At 43.4% G+C, this 19,055-nt stretch overlaps 1 protein-coding gene across 10 annotated transcripts in view; it reads left to right on the top strand.

The window, feature by feature from the left end:
• The window catches only part of MAST2 (microtubule associated serine/threonine kinase 2), a 214,996-nt gene that overhangs the window by 11,135 nt on the left and 184,806 nt on the right, over window positions 1–19,055 (top strand). For 5 of the 10 annotated variants that reach the window (XM_062622980.1, XM_062622990.1, XM_062622981.1 and 2 more), the window contains exon 1: window positions 7,992–8,376. In XM_062622980.1, coding sequence (XP_062478964.1) covers window positions 8,206–8,376 — 171 coding nt within the window. In that variant the 5' untranslated portion in view covers window positions 7,992–8,205. Of the gene's footprint in view, window positions 1–33; window positions 196–7,991; window positions 8,377–8,503; window positions 8,626–10,164; window positions 10,255–19,055 lie in introns of those variants that run through there. The other 5 variants (XM_062622989.1, XM_062622991.1, XM_062622985.1 and 2 more) reach the window with 4 other exon arrangements.

Raw genomic sequence — 19,055 nt, forward strand, 5'->3', positions numbered from 1 at the left:
TCAGTTAAGTATATATTCATCACTTTATTTCAGACTTCAGAACCACAAGTGCATGTTCACAAGTCTCTCTGCTGAACGTTTCACGTCACAAGTCAAGCTGAATGCCAAAGGAGACACTCCAGATGGACTCAGTCTGGCGCTCCTGACTCTGGAAAAGAAAAGCTGAGGTCAAACCTCAACGCTACTGAATTTAAGGTGTGATTTGTTTCTGTTCGCTTTGGTGGGGCTAGGATTTCTCCTTTTATTTTGTCAGTGTAAGGAATACATCACAGCACGAAGTAAGGCTTACTTGCTTTATTTGAGTACAAAATGTTGCTGAACTAGCTCTCCAACAGGGTGCAGGAATTACAAGAGCACCAGTAATTTTCTATAACCGAGAGTGAGTCAGTGGGGGAAAAAAAGGCAGATATTTTCATGACTAGTAGGGTTAAAAAGCAATCACAACCCAAACAATGAAATTATCATCATAAAAATGTTTTTTAAGCCCTATGTTAGGTTTTTCAAAATTAAAGGGGACAAAAACCTACTTATTTTAGCTTATTACTAAGTTGAAAGCACCTCTTAAAATCATAACTGAATGCTCTTCCTTTGCCCTAGTCTTTCATTTGCCTTTCACATTCTGCTCATCTGTTACTGTGAGGTTGCCTGAACCACTAACAATTATTGTTATTTTTTTTCTACAAAGCATGGGCTTTGGTTTGGATAGCTACTGACTGTGTTCTGTGCTACTGACTGTGTGCTGTGCTGTGCTGTGGGCTCTCAAAAACGACATGGAAAATCTGGGCCCAACTTGACCTATACTCCAGAATGAACCAACTGCAACATCTTGTTTCTACTTTAAACTATTAATATTTGATTTAATTTTCTACAATCCCTTATGAATGATGAATGTCTTCTTAGGGGATTACGAATGCTATTTTTTATTAGTTACATTTTTGTTACGGGTATTTATTATTTGGATAGAGGTAATGTGCAGATGTCCCAGCATCAGGTTTTGATGTAGTGTTTTAAAGTACTTGGTAGCAATGCTGGATTATGGATGGCCATATCCCACAGTCCCCTTTTCTGCTCTGATCCTGTACAACCCACTGGGGTTGTGCATCCAGCCAGATGGGGGAACTGATCCAGCATAAAGAAACCCAGCACCTCCCCCTGCCTCCAGTGTTTGTAGCCAAATCAGTTTCCCTGTTCAGTTTATAGCACAGCTGCAGAAGAGTTGTGTTGATGTGAGCCAAGGGGTGGTATATCACAAGCGGGAGAGACAAATAGGGGAGGGTAGACTGGCAGTACTTTAAGTCACATCTGACAACCCCTAGGCCCCACAGGGTTGGTGTTTTGTTTTTTTTTTTTTAATTGTTATGTTGAACACCTTGTCTATTAAAAAAACACAAATACTGCAAGCACAAGGTAACAGTGAGATCATGCTGGTCAACATATTAAAAGGCAGTGACTGGAAACCACCAGATGAATCATTGCTGAGCTTTTCCTGTTAGTATCACAGCAGGGATGAATTTTAAGGAGGACACAGCTGAGATCCATACAGTGTCCCTGCAGACACCTCTGACGAATGACTCCCACATATGTCATATTTGTTCTAGGTAGCTTGACTCATGGTCCTGTGATAAAGCTGTGTTTAGAAAATTGACCACAACAGTCATGGAAAAGGTATTTTTTTCTCAGTGCCTTTCTTTACATTGGCACTTTTCTCTCTGCAAATGGCACCTCTCATCCCCCAAATGGCTCCCCTCTCTTCCATATCAATACAAACTACTTTAACTTCCAACTCCTTTCTCAGGTTATCTATGCCCTTTCTGTCTGTTCTCTTTCAATACATACATATTAAGTCTTTTGTAGCACGCAAAGAGTTGTCATTAACGGCTCAATGTCCGGCTGGAGACCAGTAACGAGTGGTGTCCCTCAGGGATCGGTGTTGGGACCGGTCTTGTTTAACGTCTTCGTCGCTGACATGGACAGTGGGATTGAGTGCGCCCTCAGCAAGTTTGCCGATGACACCAAGCTGCGTGGTTCGGTTGATACACTGGAGGGAAGGAATGCCATCCAGAGGGACCTTGACATGCTTGTGAGGTGGGCTGATGCCAACCTCATGAAGTTTAACCATGACAAGTGCAAGGTCCTACACCTGGGTCGGAGCAATCCCAGGCACAGCTACAGGTTGGGCAGAGAAGAGATTCAGAGCAGCCCTGCAGAGAAGGACTTGGGGGTGTTGGTTGATGAGAAAATGAACATGAGCCGGCTTCAGTGTGCGCTCGCAGCCAAGAAAGCCAACCGTATTCTGGGCTGCATCAAAAGGAGCGTGACCAGCAGGTCAAAGGAGGTGATCCTGCCCCTCTACTCTGCTCTTGTGAGACCTCACCTGGAGTATTGTGTGCAGTTCTGGTGTCCTCAACATAAAAAGGACATGGAACTGTTGGAACAAGTCCAGAGAAGGGCCACGAGGATGATCAGGGGACTGGAGCACCTCCCATATGAAGACAGGCTGAGGAAGTTGGGGCTGTTCAGCCTGGAGAAGAGAAGGCTGTGTGGAGACCTCATAGCAGCCTTCCAGTATCTGAAGGGGGCCTATAGGGATGCTGGGGAGGGACTCTTCATTAGGGACTGTAGTGACAGGACAAGGAGTAACGGGTTAAAACTTAAACAGGGGAAGTTTAGGTTGGATATAAAAAGGAAATTCTTTCCTGTTAGGGTGGTGAGGCACTGGAATAGGTTGCCCAGGGAGGTTGTGAACGCTCCATCCCTGGCAGTGTTCAAGGCCAGGTTGAATGAGGCCTTGGGTGATATGATTTAGAGTAAGGTGTCCCTGCCCACAGCAGGGGGGGTGGAACTAGATGATCTTAAGGTCCTTTCCAACCCTAACAATTCTATGATTCTATGATTCTAAGTGTTCGAATGCAAGGTTCCACTGCACACCAGTTGGATTTCCATGGCTTGCTTTCTTGTGTTTCTTGTATAGCATGACCAGCAGGTCGAAGGAGGTGATCCTGCCCCTCTACTCTGCTCTTGTGAGACCTCACTCGGAGTATTGTGTGCAGTTCTGGTGTACTCAACATAAAAAGGACATGGAACTGTTGGAACAAGTCCAGAGGAGGGCCATAAGGATGATCAGGGGACTGGAGCACCTTCTGTGTGAAGAGAGGCTGAGAAAGTTGGGGCTGTGCAGGCTGGAGAAGAGAAGGCTGCGTGGAGACCTCATAGCAGCCTTCCAGTATCTGAAGGGGGCGTATAGGGATGCTGGGGAGGGACTCTTCATTAGGGACTGTAGTGATAGCACAAGGGGTAACGGGTTAAAACTTAAACAGGGGAAGTTTAGATTGGATAGAGGGAGGAAGTTCTTTACTGTAAGGGTGATGAGGCATTGGAATGGGTTGCCCAGGGAGGTTGTGAATGCTCCATCCCTGGCAATGTTCAAGGCCAGACTAGACAGAGCCTTGAGTGACATAGTTTAGTGTGAGGTGTCCCTCCCCATGGCAGGGGGGTTGGAACTGGGTGATCTTAAAGTCCTTTCCAACGCTATATAGTCTATGATTCTATTTGTCCTCTCATTTTTGGGAAGCATTTCCATGAGTAGCACTAGAACAAAGGCAAAACTCATCTTTGTTCAGGTGCCCGAAGACAGGGTGACAGCAGTTAGGATCTGATGCTATTCCTGCTTGTCAGCATCTCTCCATGTCCCATGTGCTTCCCTTTCTGGACTTTTCACAAATACACACAGAGGTACACACTTTATATGCAGATGCAGTTTGTACTCTGTTAACACCTAGGGGTATCAGCTCAACTGTGGCAACTGCTGTACAACTGAGTCCAAGCTGACAGTGTAAGCAGTGTATTCACTGGTCTCCTTCTGTCTCTTTAAAGCTGTAATGTGTTTGATGAGCTTCTGTTGCTAAGAAGTGCTCTTAACTCAGCTATTGCACTAAGCTCTCCCTAAACCTCACAGCCATACTTTTAACTCCTGTTACATATTTGTATATTTACATCTTCTACCTCCTTTATCACATGTAAATATGGTATCTAGAACAAGGCTACAGCACTGCAAAGTTGTCACTTTGACATACAAGGATTTATGTCTTTCATGGTATATAAAGAAGGGAAATAACAATTGGAAAGCAAATCATATCCAGTTAGGACTGGGCTTTTCTTATATCTAGATCTAGTAATTGCCATCCTGGACTAGGTTGTCAGTTCATTTACTTCTTTATTCTGTCCCTAAGACTGATTAATAGTAGTAGTTTCCAGTGGAGATGCACTGGAATATTATGCTAATATACTTTCACGGAATAACCTGCCTGTAAGAAATTCCTTCCTAATATTCCTTAATTCAATGATAAGTTTGTGCCATGAAAGATGAGCATTTATATCCTTCCTGTAAAAAGTCCTCATGTAACTATGAGTATTTTTACTAACTACGCAAATGTCTAATGGAGAACTTCTCGAACAGCAGACCTCACTAGATCCAAATCATGAGTAAATTTTGCCTAGATTTTGCCAAGGCCCCAGACTTACTAATTAGCCTGTATTCTTTTGGAAAAGCCTGTATTTCTTACCATTTCCCTGGAGTTAGGGGTGGTGGTGATGAGCTGCAACACGCTGTGGCTGCAGCTCTCAGCTGTGTGGGCAGCCTGCTTTGCTTGGATAGCCTGGCAGAGCTGGAACTGGTGTCTTGCTTTCTGTGGAACAAAATGATGCATCATTCTATAAAGAGCAATTGATTAGTCTCAGTCAAAGCTTTTCCTAGCGAATGTCATTCTGTCTGCAGTTCATGTAACTAGCTTACTTACTCCTAGTTTTATTTTGCTCACAACTGGCATTCTTTAGTTGTATCACATTAGGTTTTTTTTGGTGAATCTTGAAAAAAGAATGCTGTCAGAGGGGTGAAGTTAGGGAAACAGCCAGGAGTCACGGCGATGACGTGCAGCCTGTGTAATTACTTGTCATTACTGACATTCTGTGCAGGTATGGTACAACATCCCAAAGCGCTGAGCCGCCTGCTGGGCTGGATGCATGTTGCCAATTGCCAAACATTAGTATTCCAGTGTAAAGACCAAAACTTCTCTGTGAATACCATTAAAACTGGGTCACCAACAGAAGGTGTGTGACAGCTTAACATGCAGAACAACAAAAAACATTTCCTTCATCGCACACAGAGCAGAAATTCTGAGAGTGAAGATTATGTGTATAGTGTGAGCAGAATGATAAGTGACAAGGCATGTTTGGTGGCATTAGTGATGCAGTTCTGCCTTGGAAACAGTGAAAATGGGTGATCAGCTGGGTTTTGTGCTGTACCAGTTTTGCCAAATGTTCAAATTTAATAGGAATTCAAATGATTAAGTATTTCCTTTTGTAAAGGGCATTCTCTTGCTCAGCAGCATCCTAATAACATCTACTATTAGCATTTTCTATTCTGTTTGGAATAAAGAGGTTTTAACCTCACAGCTTCAAGCTGTAGATTTCTATTCCAGCTCCAGGAATTAGTCCTAAACTGTGTGCTCAGCATTCATAAAAATGCTGCAGATGGATTTGTCATTTCAGAAAACATTATGGAATAAGCTGGACTGGACTCTGTGTTCTTTAAACCAGACAGAGAAGAATGGAAGGGAACCCTTCCTGGATAGCACTGTTCCAGCTTCTACTGAAGCAGAAGGGCACGCCGAGACCTCCATGAGGGAGAAAACAAAGATGGAATCCAGGGAAAAGAAGTATCTGGAAGTGCAGAGAGAAACAAAATTAACTAAGTATTAGTCAGTGAGCTATGGAGGCTCTATGTGTAGAGCTGCTTTTGCTGTTAGTTAGTCTGGATAACATAAGAATCAGTCCCTTTATAAACCTTTATTAATTACTCTTCTGTCTTTTTTGGATGTGACAGGATATTTCTGGAGAGAAGCACCATGAGCACAGGCGTGGCATCATACCATCCTCTGCCTCATTCATCTGTACTGCTTTTCCCTGCCAAGTCTCTCATGGTTTGGTCAGTATTTTTAAAGCTGGAAAAACTTCAGAAAACTAGCTCATATGGAAAAGCAAAATCAGGTCACTCAGATGGCTCTGCAGATTCAGGTCATGTTCAGTGGTGAGTTTAAATGGAAAAAAATATGGGAACATCAGTAAAATTAGGAGTCTTTTTCCTATTTCTTCAAATGAATACTCACTGTTCTTTCTAAAATACTGGAAAGCCATCTCAGCTCCCAAAGACTAAATAGGGATCAAACAGAGAAGGGTACAGTCCAAAACAAACCAAATGCAATCTTCACAAGTGCAATGTCCTGTAACCCCCAAACAGCTTTCTGATTCAGAGTGACCAAAAAGATTTTTCAAGTGTTTTGAGTGCAATGCTGAACCAGAAGGCAGTTATTTGCCATTCTAATGAAAACTAGCAACCAAAGATTTGGTTTTACTATGTTTGTCTGTGTTTAATAGGTCGGGCAGGTAGTGTTATTCAGATTCTCATTGTGACTTTTCTTCCTGTATTCACGAATTCTTCTTTTTGGCACATGAAGCAACCAGGTGTGAGCCAGTGCAAGGTGGCCCACAGGCCATAACCAACAAATAACTAATTGGCATCTGTGTTGCAACAGGGCAAAGATCCAGCCAAATTATGACAAGGCGCCATGCCATCCTAATAGACTCACATTATCACAGATGCCAAGACTCCATAAATCTGCATTATTTACATTTAGTTAGGGCAGGATTCCCAGCTGGGAAATTCCACATGGTTGTCCATCTCTATCATACACAGTTATGATGGAAAAAGATCTCTGTGACTAATCCAGCATCCTGAAATGGTTTTCAGTAAGAACTTAAAATATTCTTAATGATTCTTTAAAAATGCTCCCACTCATCTACATCAGTAAATTGTTTGAAAGCATATTTTTGTTGTCTTTGTAAAAAATGAGTAAAAAATGTATAAAATCAAATTGTTGAAGATGTATGAGCCTTTTTAGCTTGTTCAAAAGGGAGAAGGAACCGTTTCTTTTCCATGGCAGTAGCAAGGCTCCCGACTATGTAACAGTGAGAAACAGGACAACTTTGAAGTTGCTTTTGTGAAAAATGAATGCAGAAGCTGGTAACTCGCACCCTCGGGAAATAACCTGCAAAGACAGAAACGCCGAGAGGGTGTGAGTTCCTTAGATGAAACGCAAGATGATGATATATGCTCTGATTACTCCTTGAGGTAATGAATCTCTGTCGGTCTTTTTCACCAGGAATGCTAAATTATATCCTCATCTGCTCCATCAAAGTGGGCTGTAGCATGCAATGGTTCCTCTGGTAGATGTTTTCCTGCCATTCGGTGTCCAGGCTGCGGGATGCCATGAGGTGCTCCAGTCACTGTGGGAGCAGGGGCTTGATTCCCACTGGCTCATGTTGGAGGAGCTGGAGAGCCACTTGGCAGAGATGTGTGGCTTTTTCCCAAAATCAGCCTACTTTTGGTGACACCTCAGGAAAGGGTCTGTGCTCAACACTTCCAGGGGCAATTCAAGAGTTCATTGGCATGGAAGCTGTGTCACTAAACTGGACAACTGCTGCTGGACACCTGAGCATGCTGATGCACACAGGGCTGCCCTCAGCCTACACCCCTGAGCCTCCTTCTGCGACTGCAACGAAGCAGCCCCGTTTTCCTCCTCTCCCACCATGGAAACCTCTGCAAACGGGAGGCGTCACACACCCGGGCAGCCCTACGCGAGCCAGGCTGCCGGACCGGTGCCGTTCCTGCACCCCATTTATTCCCCCTGTCTGTCTGTCAGGGCGGCCGCCCACCTCCCCTCAGCAGCGGCCACTGCCCTCCCAGCGTGCCCCGCGCCCTTTCCCTCCTCGCACCTCCCGCCCGCCTCCTCGTGACGAGTCTCGCCCTCCCCGCCTCCCAACTCTCGCGCCCGTTCCCCGCCGCGAGGCCGGCGCTCTCGCGATACTCTGCGGCGGGCGGGCTGTGCTGTCTCTGTGTGGGGGGCGGAGGGGGGGGGCGGTGCCGCGGCAGCCGCTGCGCCCGCGCTCCCCTGACAGGCGGGCGGCGGGACCGGCGGCGCGGGCATGTCCCCCCGCCCCGCGCGCAGGTGGTGGCGGCGGCGGCGGCGGTGCCGCCCCGGCTCTCCGTGAGTCCCGCTGGCCATGGCCGGCTCCGCGACGCGGGGCCCCGAGTCGTGCCGCAGCCGCCACCACCAGCACCGCTGCTGCTGCTGAGGAGAAGCCACCGCGATGAGGAAGGGCCGCTCCCGGGGGGACAAAGCGGCGGCGCCGCCGCCGCCACCGCGGAGAGAGCCCGCTCGGGCGGTGTCCGCCAGCGCGGCGGAGCGGAGAGCCACCCTGCTGGGGGGCGGCGGCAGGAAGGAGCCGGAGGACAGCCGGGCCGCGGGGGCGCTGGAGAGGGTAAAGCCGGGGCAGGGGCCCGGGGGGGGGGGGGCGGTGGCGGCTGTTGGCATGGAGACGCGCGCCCCGCGCCCCGCGTGGCCGGGCCGCGGCGGGCGGAGGCGCCTCGAGGTGCCGCCCTCCGCGCCCAGCCGGGCTGCGGCTGCCGCAGCGCCGGGGCTCCAGCGGCGGGGGGCTGCGCTGCGTGCGGCGGCGCCTGCTGAGGGGGCGTGCTGCGAGCATCCGCTCGCGGTACATGCGCTTCCTCAGGTAGATGTTCCCCGCAGGAGAAGATGGGTCTGGTGGTCGGAGGTGGAGCGGTGGTGGTGGGTCAGTGTGCCGCCGGCGTGGCGTGGAGTGAGGGCTCCGGCGTTGAATGCACATGGAGAAGCGAATGCGGTGAAGTCTAGTTTGTGATACATGCTTGGCACTGTTAATAATTACAGAATCCCTCTTGCTAGTAACCTTCTGTAGGTCACTCCTGGTAGCGATGTTACTTATCATACATTTCCCAGCATTTTTTAGGTCTTAATGCAGGAAATGTTTTATTTAGGAAACAGACCTCTGCAGATACTTGAAAATGCTTGGGATTGTTCGAAGTGAGAGTGTGTAGGTTCAGTATGTTCACTCTAATGCCTCTCACCCCCACAAAGAAAAGATGTGGTTGCTGCTCAGGGTTACAGGGATGAGAGACCCAAGAGATACTAAACTTCTGTTTCAGTGTGTTTTGATATTTCTGGTTTTACAAGAGAGAAAAACGTGGAATGAGATTCAGCAGTTAAAAAATGTAGATGATAACTAATGCTTTCTTTTTCTGAAGAAGAGTCAGTATTCTAAGTATGAAGACTCCCAGGATGCAGTAATTCATTGCTTTGTTTTGGCATTTTTAGGAGCATGGTGGTGAAAAAATAGGTTCTTTGGCGTTTCTTGTCACAAAGGTGTCTTTAAGTTCACGTCATGGTTGCAGATGCACAGGCTTACTCTTTTCTGTTTATGATTCCTTAGTTTTTTCTAGAAAAGCTGCGTTACATTGCCTTCAATTATAGGAAACTTGTACCTTAGCTGTGACCAGTGGATATCTCTTGAATACAGATTTCTCACACTGGGTCCTGGAAAAAGCGAGCTCTATTTTTTAATTTTTTGTTTTATTCTCTAGTGCCTTCTTAAGCCAGCTGCTGCTTTGGGTGCTCATCACTTCCTGAAACAATTAAAGAACACTGGTAACCTTATTCAGGAAAGAAAGTAATCAAAAAGACTTAGTTTCTTCCCAGCTGTCCATTAAGATAGTGTTTGGCAGAGCTATCAAAGACAATAGCAGGGTGCTGACATACTCTATTTGATATTGATACAGGATCATAGAATAGTTAGGGTTGGAAAGGACCTTAAGACATGGAAATTAGTAGAGTTTTTTTCATTCTTGGTAGTTGTGAACTGAACTTTCTACAGATTGGGTGCAGAACATGCTACATGCCATGTGATGTATTGAGCTTGGGAAGCTTCACCAACACAGCATTAATATTACAAATTGGGAAGGGCTTCAAATTGAGATATGTCAGTTTTTCAGCTGCACGAGGCTTTTGAATGGTGGCTTCTGCCAGTCTGCTTTTAGCTTGGGTGCTCTGACTAAAGCCTGGTATGACTTGCAGGAACAGGTCCTTATGTGCTGTCAGGTACTCAGTGCAATGGAGTCTTCAAGGAGTTTTGCAGCTGAAGAAAGCTTTGATGTCCCTAAACTTCAGAGGAGAACCCCTCTACTCGCAGCATTTCTGTCTTTTAAGATCAATAATCCGTTATTTCTTTAAACACCAGGGGTTGGTAGTGTGGATGTGATGGAAAGGGCCTCCAGAGATGCAGAAGGCAGTGTGATACTCCATTTCCACTGATGCAGCTTGTAGCTTGGTAAATATTTCCTTTGGGGCCGCTTCTGATTTAAGTAGCTTTGGTGTTTCCAAGCCCATAGAATGTCCTCAGCTGTGCCAGTGTAACAGTGTGCACAGCTGCAGGGAACCGTTCTGAATTAAATTCAGATTTCACAGTTTGTTTGCCATACATTTACATGAGTTTGTGGTTGGGGGAGACTAAGCTACTCTAATGTTGGAAAAAGTACTTGTCAAACAGTGACTGTAGTAGTTAATCACTGTAGTGACCTTTAGGCCTCTGAAAATCCGGTCCTTTAACATGCTGTGCTTACAGTTCTGATGTACATATGATTAATGTTTTCATTTTTTTTATGAACGACGTAAGAACATAAAAATGACTCCACTCGGTCACATTAGAGATCCCTCTAGCCCAGTATCCTGCCTCTCTGAGCTGCCAAAAGCAGATGCTGTTGGAGAAGAGCACAGTGTATATTGAGGAAATACCTCTCCTGGCCTCCAGTAATTTGTGGCTCACAGGTTTCCGGATCTAGAGGTGAAATTTGTTTTTAATGCCCCCAGTGGGTTTTTCTTCTGTGCATTTGTCCAATCGGTACTTGAAGCCATGTAGGTTTGTAGCATCCACAACATCCTGTGGCTTAAACACATTTTGTGTGGAAAAAACACTTCTTGTTTGTTTTTAAACTTTCTACCTGCTTGTTTCATGACTTGTTTGTTAATGCTTGTATAGCATCTGCTTTTGGCAGCTCAGAGAGGCAGGATACTGGGCTAGAGGGATCTCTAATGTGACCGAGTGGAGTCATTTTTATGTTCTTACGTTGCAATGAGAAAGAAAACCCATGTTATGCTGTGTGGCTTATGGGTTGAGAACTTTCTTTTATTTGCCATCCCTGGCTTGTGACTTTTCCAGAGGCGTTTTAGACAGAAGTGACTGGATCCTTTTCATTGTTCTAGCTGTTTTCTTTGCAGCTTTTGCAGGTGTGTTCTTGATTGGTGACAGTGATGCAAGAATTGGAGGAACAGGGCTGGGGAGCAATAAACCAGGACTGGCTACAGCATTTCAGCATATGACACCCTGTAAACTTATACAGCTTATTAGGTTTTATTATTTAAGCTTCTGCCTGCTTTTTCTTGATGATCTTTAAGCGCTGAGTTGGCACCTCTGGAACTGCTGTAACTCTACAGTCCCTGTTTTAAGTGGTAATAGCTAGTTCAGGATTTGTGTGTATAAATTTAGATTTTTTTTATATATATGTATATATATATTTTTTTACAGTATTCATCACTTTGCATTTATCTACGTTTGATCTTATCTGCTGTTTTACAGCCCACTTAAACAGTATTATTAAGGTCATCTTCAGATCTTTGGCCATCAGTTTTGCAACCTTGAATAACTTTAAGCATTGTCAGCAAACTGTCATCTAACTGTTAAGCTTCTTTGCCAGATTTTCCTTTAAAATGCGGGAGGTGCTGATCCTAGAACAGATCCTTGTGGGACTCCACTGCTGATCCTTCTTCTCTGGGAAAAAGGCCAATTGTTCCAAGTTCTTATTTTCTATGTTAATCAGTCATTAACTCTTAGATGAATTGTCCTTCTTATCCTGTTACAGTTCAGTTTCATTGAGCGAGGGCAACTTTGTCAAACACAGCCCACTTGGATTTTCATAGTGTCAGCTTAATCATCGTGTGTTTGCTGACTGCATTGAAGAAAAAAAAAAGGAAAGTTGAGGCGAAAGCTATTGTTGCTTATGAATGACAGCCGCCCTCATCCAAAGGCGTATTCTAAGCATTAGATCGTTTCCATATCATACTTATGTAATTAGCTTGAGACACTGTAATATTTATTGTGAAAGCTCTCCCATGGGTCATAGCCGGTATTTGTCAGAGGTGCCTTTATTGGCATTTTCCCCAAAGTCAAAGGTCAGAGTTCTCATAGTAAGGATTCTTCAGTGTCTAGAAGCTATAACTTAAGGTGTGGTTATGATGGAAGTGTACAAGACCATGTTGGTATGTAGAGGGTAGACAGCAGACTCCATGCTTGTTAGTATTTTACCCTCACTTCTGTCAAGCTTCCCTCCTCTTGCTAGGAGGAAGGTGCTACATCCTTCCCTGGATGGTCAGGACCAGAAGAAAATTTGAGTAGATTCCATGACTTTGTGATGCTGTGGGATGATAAACAGATGAAGGCAGCAACAGTAGAATGAAGAAGCAGCAACAGCAGAATCTCAACAAGCAGTTTAAGCAGCTGGAAGAAGTACTGCAGGTTGTAGAGGTGGGATTTTGGGTTAGATGGACCTTTTGTCTTGGATAAAGTTGAACTTGGCTGCTGCTGACAAAGAGTTGAACTGAAATGCTGCTAAACCCGGAGGCTCCCCTGCTGCTTGTATGTTTGTTGTATAGGAAACGTTCAGCTGATGCCAACAGACGAACTGCATATGTAATATACAGAAAGACAAAACCTTCTTTAGTCCAGGTCAGTTTTCTGTTGGGGGAGTCCTTTCTGTAGGGCAGGCAGTGCAGTAGGCTATCTCCAGCTGTAAATTGTGGTGTACCTGAAGATCTTGTGTGTTTCCTAGACAGTACATTCTGTCATTTCTGTATTGGATAGCAAGTATTTCCTGAGCTTTGAACAAAGTGAGTGGTTGACAATCAAGTCATAGAATCATAGAATATCATTAGACATTAGGAAGAAGTTCCATACTGTGAGGGAGGTGAGGACGTGGCACAGGTTGCCCAGGGAAGCTGTGGCTGCCCCATCCCTGGCAGTGTTCAAGGCCAGGTTGGATGGGGCTTGGAGCAACCTGGTTTAATGGAAGGTGTCCCTGCCCATGGCAGGGGGGGTTGGAACTGAATGAGCTTTAAGGTCCCTTCCAACCCAAACCATTCTATGACTATGATTTAACTATTGCAGTCATTTGGAACTGTAGTGCTACACAGACTTTCTGAGAGTAGCAAAAGTATTCCTTTCTCTGTGGGTGTCTTTGAAACTTTGCGGATCTGTATGTACCAAAGCCAAATGCATTGCTGTGATCATCCAGTGTGATTTCCCCATGTTTGCAGGCTTCAGAGCTTTCCTGAAAGATTAAAACATCTCTCTTAGAAATTGATCTTATCTTAGCCTTAGATCATGGTGTGTCTGTCACCTCTTCTGGAAAGCTCTGCCAATGTTTAATTATTCCTGCAGTTAGGAAACTAAACCACATCTTATTTCAAAGCTTGTTTTGTCTAATGTCCAACTTTCAGCTGTGGAATATGCCTATGCTAGCACAGGCAGTAAAAATTCTCTACTATCTGATATCTTTTCCATGTGCAAGTATGCAAAGTGTAAAATATAGCTTCAATTGGGAGACACTGAGTTCTTTTGCTTCTAGTGCTTTGTGCTTCCCCCGGTTGTTCTTGGACTGTGTGTACCAGAAATAGGTAATACTGTGGCAGCAGCCTGTAGTAGTGTGGTCACAGGCAAGGTTACTTCTCACTACTGTGTGATACTTGTCCTTTTCCAGTTTCGGGATTGCATTACCACAGCTGGGTGTGTCGGATGAGAAGGTTTTGTAACATTATGCCTATGTGGATATTTCTACTCCCGATGTTCAGGACATTGTGAAAATTGGTCCAAGTCTATAACTTAGAAAAGACAGGTTAGGAAGCTTATCTTCCCTTTCATGTTGTCTTTATATTTTGATTTATTTCTACTTTTTTAAAGGAATGGCAAAGAATATTTTCCACTGATTTGTCACCCTGCTCACTTTTTTGGAGAGCAGTCAGTGACCAGCAGGGAGAAACTGGCCAAAGCCCAGAGTGCTGGTCAGATTTATTTTGCCTTCACAGCTGCAAAGAAGCTGTTCCGATGCTTCCTTTGCTGCGTGGCAAGCCTGGAAATTGAGGAGGTCTTTTTTGCCTAGTCAGAACTTCTGTGCTTCAAATATAAGTGTTTTTTCCTTTTTTTCCTTTTCCCTCTAGGTGCCCCCAGTACTATTAAATGCAGTACCTCTATTGTGATGAATCCTGTACTTAGACTGCATGACAGTTGGTGTTCTTTAGGTATTTCTACTATGAGCCTTCGCTTTTGAAAGGTGAAGAAGCAAGCTTTTTGAGTTCAGTTGGCACTTTGCTTCTGAGCTTTCTCTACAGTTGTGTCTCCCAGGCTGCTGATCAAAGCTCTGTTGCAGCTTCTTTTCTGCTCCTCCATCCATGCACCCTATGCTTAACAGCTCGCAGTACTTGAAGCTGTTTCTTCTCCTTTCACATCAAAATTTACAAGCTGGGATGAAACTTAATCTGAAGAAGATGGAAGTTGATTTCCAACATTCACGGGAATGATCAGAATCAGGTGGATATATCACTAGCAATGCAGATTGTGTTTGCAGTAAACTGTAGTTTTTAATATTCACATTGCAGGTTCCATAAAAGCAAATACAGATTAAACATAGCCAAATGTGTTCTGTGAGTATCGTTGCCCCTTCCTATCAAAGGAGGGATGGAGTTCTGCTGAATTTTAGAAGATCTGTATCCATCTGTTTACATAAATACTTCTAGCTGCCTGTTTTGGGGTATTTTGCTGTTTAGGGCTGTTTTTAGGGGAATTCTGAGCTGTGCCTGTTTCATCAAGGGAGCTAAAGAAAGGAGCTCACTGGTAAAGACTCTTAAATTGTGAGCTGTGGATGTGACATCATTAAAAGCTCAGCTGCTGTTTGTAGGCCTCAGTCTTTCTTTTCCCATTTCCCTTTCTTTGTTGCTGTTTAGCTCTTTTTCTCATTATAGGGAGAACACGACAGATAAGTGTGTGGTTTCATTTTCTTTTAATTGTATCTTTTTAATACAAGTTGCCAAGTTCTAGGCTGTATAGCTTCTAACATGGTGAACCAGTCATTCTTGCTCATTCTCAGAGTTTCTGAAGTTTATCCCCTTCTTTGTGGAGACATAAAGGTAGTGAAGAAGCCAGAGCATAGCTGTGGAAGGAGAAGCAGTTCCCTGTAGGGTTCATGTAGGGTTCTCTCTGTTTTCCCCTCTGTCCTTTTCCTGAGGAGGCAAGAATAGAAGCCAGAAAGAACAAAACTCTCTGTGTCTTGTAGGTATGTTTTGTTCCTTTTTATAAACTGATTTGTGTTGATGCCAGAGCTACTCCTGCCTGACTTCTTCATTAACCATAGTTTTGCCTTTCTGTATTTTGGTCAGGCAGCAATGGCAGCTGCTGGCAATGTGTTGTTCTGAGTTCCTTGTTCTTACTAACATTTAGCAGGGGGAGGAAGTGATTAAAGAAGAGAGAGTCATCTAAATGCAGGGAAAGGGGAATGGAGTAAAGTGATCAATTCTGCAATGTGCTTGTTAGATAATAGCAGAATTGAGCCACTGAGATTCATCTAGAAGCAGACAAAAGGCACATAAAGTGGCCAGTTCTGCCATGGGCTTGTTAAGCAATAGGAAAATAGCACCAAAGGGCATATAGCACTTCTCTGGCCTGATATAAAAGCATCACTTCCCTCAAACTTGTGTATTAGTGGACACACCTAATTTGTTTAAATCCATTTATGTAAATCATTTATAGGTAGGCATTGCATCAGCAGTTCAGATGATTCAGCTTGCCTGTTGAAATGTCCGTTTCCTGTCACAAGTGAAGAGTAAGAGCAAATATTGTGTATTGGCCACATTAATTTCATATCCTGCACATTACTATAGCTAAGCAGGCAGTTGAGAGATTATGAACATACAGGTTTTCATATTGCAGATGAATTGCATCTGAGTTTAGCAATGCACTGTATTATGTGTCCAGAAGGAGTATAAAAGTGAAGGAGCCAAGAGTCTTCTGTCAGAAGTGGCTGGATTTGGTGTGGGACTATAGGTCTTTATAATCATAATCAGTTATTTGCTTGAAGGGAAAAGCTGCCGCTGCTTAGTGTTTGTTACAGAGCACTTGAGGATAACAGTGGGGTGCTGTCCAAGGCTAGGATTAGGTATCTACAAAACACTCAAATGGACTTTAGATCCATTCCTGACTGTGTGCTTTGGGAAACCAAGTAGTATCAGTGTATTGTGTTGGAAGAATGGGTATGCGTTACTGACTTTGTGCCTAGAAGTTGACTGACTTCTAGAGCAAACTCATGTGCCTTCTTGCAGCACAAAGAATGTGAATGTTGTCCTGCCTGTCAAGGTAGTTCTTACAGTCTCTAGAAAAAGCAGTTCTTTATCTGGTAGGTTATTTTTATTGCCTGAGCTGCTGTTTGTGCTCTTTAAAAGCTAACATAGCTTTGATGCTTATAAGAAATGCAGTGGATTATTATAGATACAGTGATAAGCATTTATTTCAAATAACAGATCTTATTTTTCCCTGTTATTTAATTCTTATTCATGGAACCTGAGTAGCTGAAGCTAAGGAAGCAGTGAAGAACAGAAGTGAGACGAAACCAAAACGCTTTATCATCCATGAAGAAGATCTTGTTCCTCAAGAATCTCAGTAGCTAAATGGACAGGTCATGTAGTGTCTTAACAGTTTTATTTCCATATCAAATAATGACGTGCTGTGGTTAGTGTCTTTTTGTAGTGATGTAGTACTATTTGAAGTCTGGTGAAAATGCTGCTCTTTGGAGGAAGAAGCTGAGTGCATGGTCACTAGCAAAAACTTCTGCTTTTTTGCAAGGAAGTAGAAAAATCTTTCAAGTGAGGAAAATGCACACGTTTGATGTCTTGATAGACACCACTCTTGGCTGTAGGAAGTTGATGCTTTGTGATATCCCATTCTAGTAGAAAGATCTGAAGGCCTTGTTTGCTTTGTAGTGAAGTAGCTCTGTCATTATTTTTTAAACCTGCTTTGAAGATTTTCGTACTCGCTCTTCCTCTAAGCTGTGTTTTTTTTGTGGTATCGTACTGTCTAACTTCCAGCTGAGGTCCCATGAACCCTAAAACTAGTAATCTGTCAGAAATTATTGTCAAATGTTCTGTTACAAATACACACTACAGTGCAGTGAGGGAAGAGGATTCAGGACTGAAAACCCAGCAATAATAAAAAAATCTGTGTAGCTTGCCAGTCTTTGGAATTGCTCCAGCATTAATGGAGGTCCATTATTTACATGCAAAATAGGATGATAGTCTGCTTCTTTCCAGCAAAAATCACACCTTTGATATTAAAACTATGTTGTAAATATTGTTACTTTTTGTTATACACGTCGTAAATAACAATAATAATATACTTCTGAAAACCTTTTAGTTCATCTGGATTTTCATGAGTGTAAAAGCAGAACAGTGCTTTAAAACAGTCCGTGGACCTGTTTAAATTTCCAGAAGCAGACAGCACTGCAAGGGCTGGACTATGGGGAGTTCAAGAATCTTTGAAGTGTATTTTCTGATTTGGTTTTAGTCCACATGTATCTTCATGAACTGTCTATAGATGAAGATTTTCTCTAATGTATTTTACTGCAGTGTGACAAGTAATCCACCATAAACACTTTCATTAGGACAAAGCCCAAATAAGTTACTTAATTGAATGACACTTGGGTAATTTTTTACTGTGTGATGCTGGCATTTCTGAAACTTGTTTGGCATCTCAGCTAATTCTGCTAATAATAAAAATAATTACATTAACAGTTACAATAAGCTGAATTCAGTGCACTTGTGGAGTGCTGCTTCCATTGTGTACACATGTTCAAACGTTCCACAATTCATTCAAGATAGATTTCCAGTAACACTTAAAATGGTTGCTTATATGAGGCTAAATTCTTCTAGTTTGAACTTTTTGCAGTTACTGTGCGCTGTTTCAAGGAAATTAGCTCAATATACACTCTGTGCATTTGTCACTTCCATCCATTAGCTGCTACCACATCAGGATTAAAAGAAAATTTAAATATTTGTAGGTCCTGCCATCCCTGTTGATTTTTCCCTATTGGATTTGATGGTGGAGTTCACAGAGCAGTTTTTCTTTCATGATAGAAGAGAAAGTACAGAATGGTGACAATGATAAACAATGCTGGCCTGCAGTATACAGGAAACAGTTTTACTAAAGACCAAATTATGTGTGTTGGTTGGACCTCAACTTGAGACACTTTGATGTCTTTTCTTAATCCAAGCAAACAAAAACTAGGTGCAAAAAAGTATGTGCACTAAGGAGCGAGGGGAATTCAGTGCTGTCTGTGGGATGAAAACTTGTGAAAATGTAGCTGCCTTTCTGGAAGCTTGAAGATTTTTATGAAGTATAGTACTTGTAAGAGTGATTAATTGATACTTGAGCATGTTGTTCTTTTATCCTTCAAACACACAGCTGTCATGCTTTGAGCTCAGTAAGAATGCTTAATAAAAAAGAAAAGGTAATTTTCTAATATGCCTTCCTGGTACTATGTATAATAACTGGAACTTATTACCGCTGCTTAGGCTTTTTTTTTTGTGACACTGGAAGTCATACACACATGCAGAAGGAGGGCATAAACGCACCTGAGTTCTCTATAAATTGTGTAAGCCTGGTTTCCTGTTTCCAGAAGGCTGTCTCCCTGTGCACATTGATTTCCAGGGATTAAATTTGGGGCTTACTTCTTTCTGTGTGGAAAAGCATACAGCTTATAATCATCTCACTGTGTTTCTCTGCACTCTCACTTGGCCATTACAAAGCAAGGATACAAACCAGCACAACTGCTTAGTTATCTTCATCCTTAAGTGGCTTTCAGAGCTTCTACAAGATCTGAAGAATCCAGCCTCACTGGTGCAAGCAAAATGTTGAACTCTTGGAGACTTTTGGAACTACTTAGGGAAAAAAAGGCACTGATAGGCAGTGAAATAATTACTGTTTTGCTTTATTTTCTTGTTGTGTTAATCTCCTGATAGTTCCATGCCCTCTGTGTA

The sequence above is a fragment of the Pezoporus occidentalis genome, unplaced genomic scaffold (genome assembly GCF_034315485.1).
Source record: "Pezoporus occidentalis ecotype Australia unplaced genomic scaffold, CSIRO_AGI_Poc_V1 ctg25, whole genome shotgun sequence".
Classification (NCBI taxonomy): Eukaryota; Metazoa; Chordata; class Aves; order Psittaciformes; family Psittacidae; genus Pezoporus; species Pezoporus occidentalis.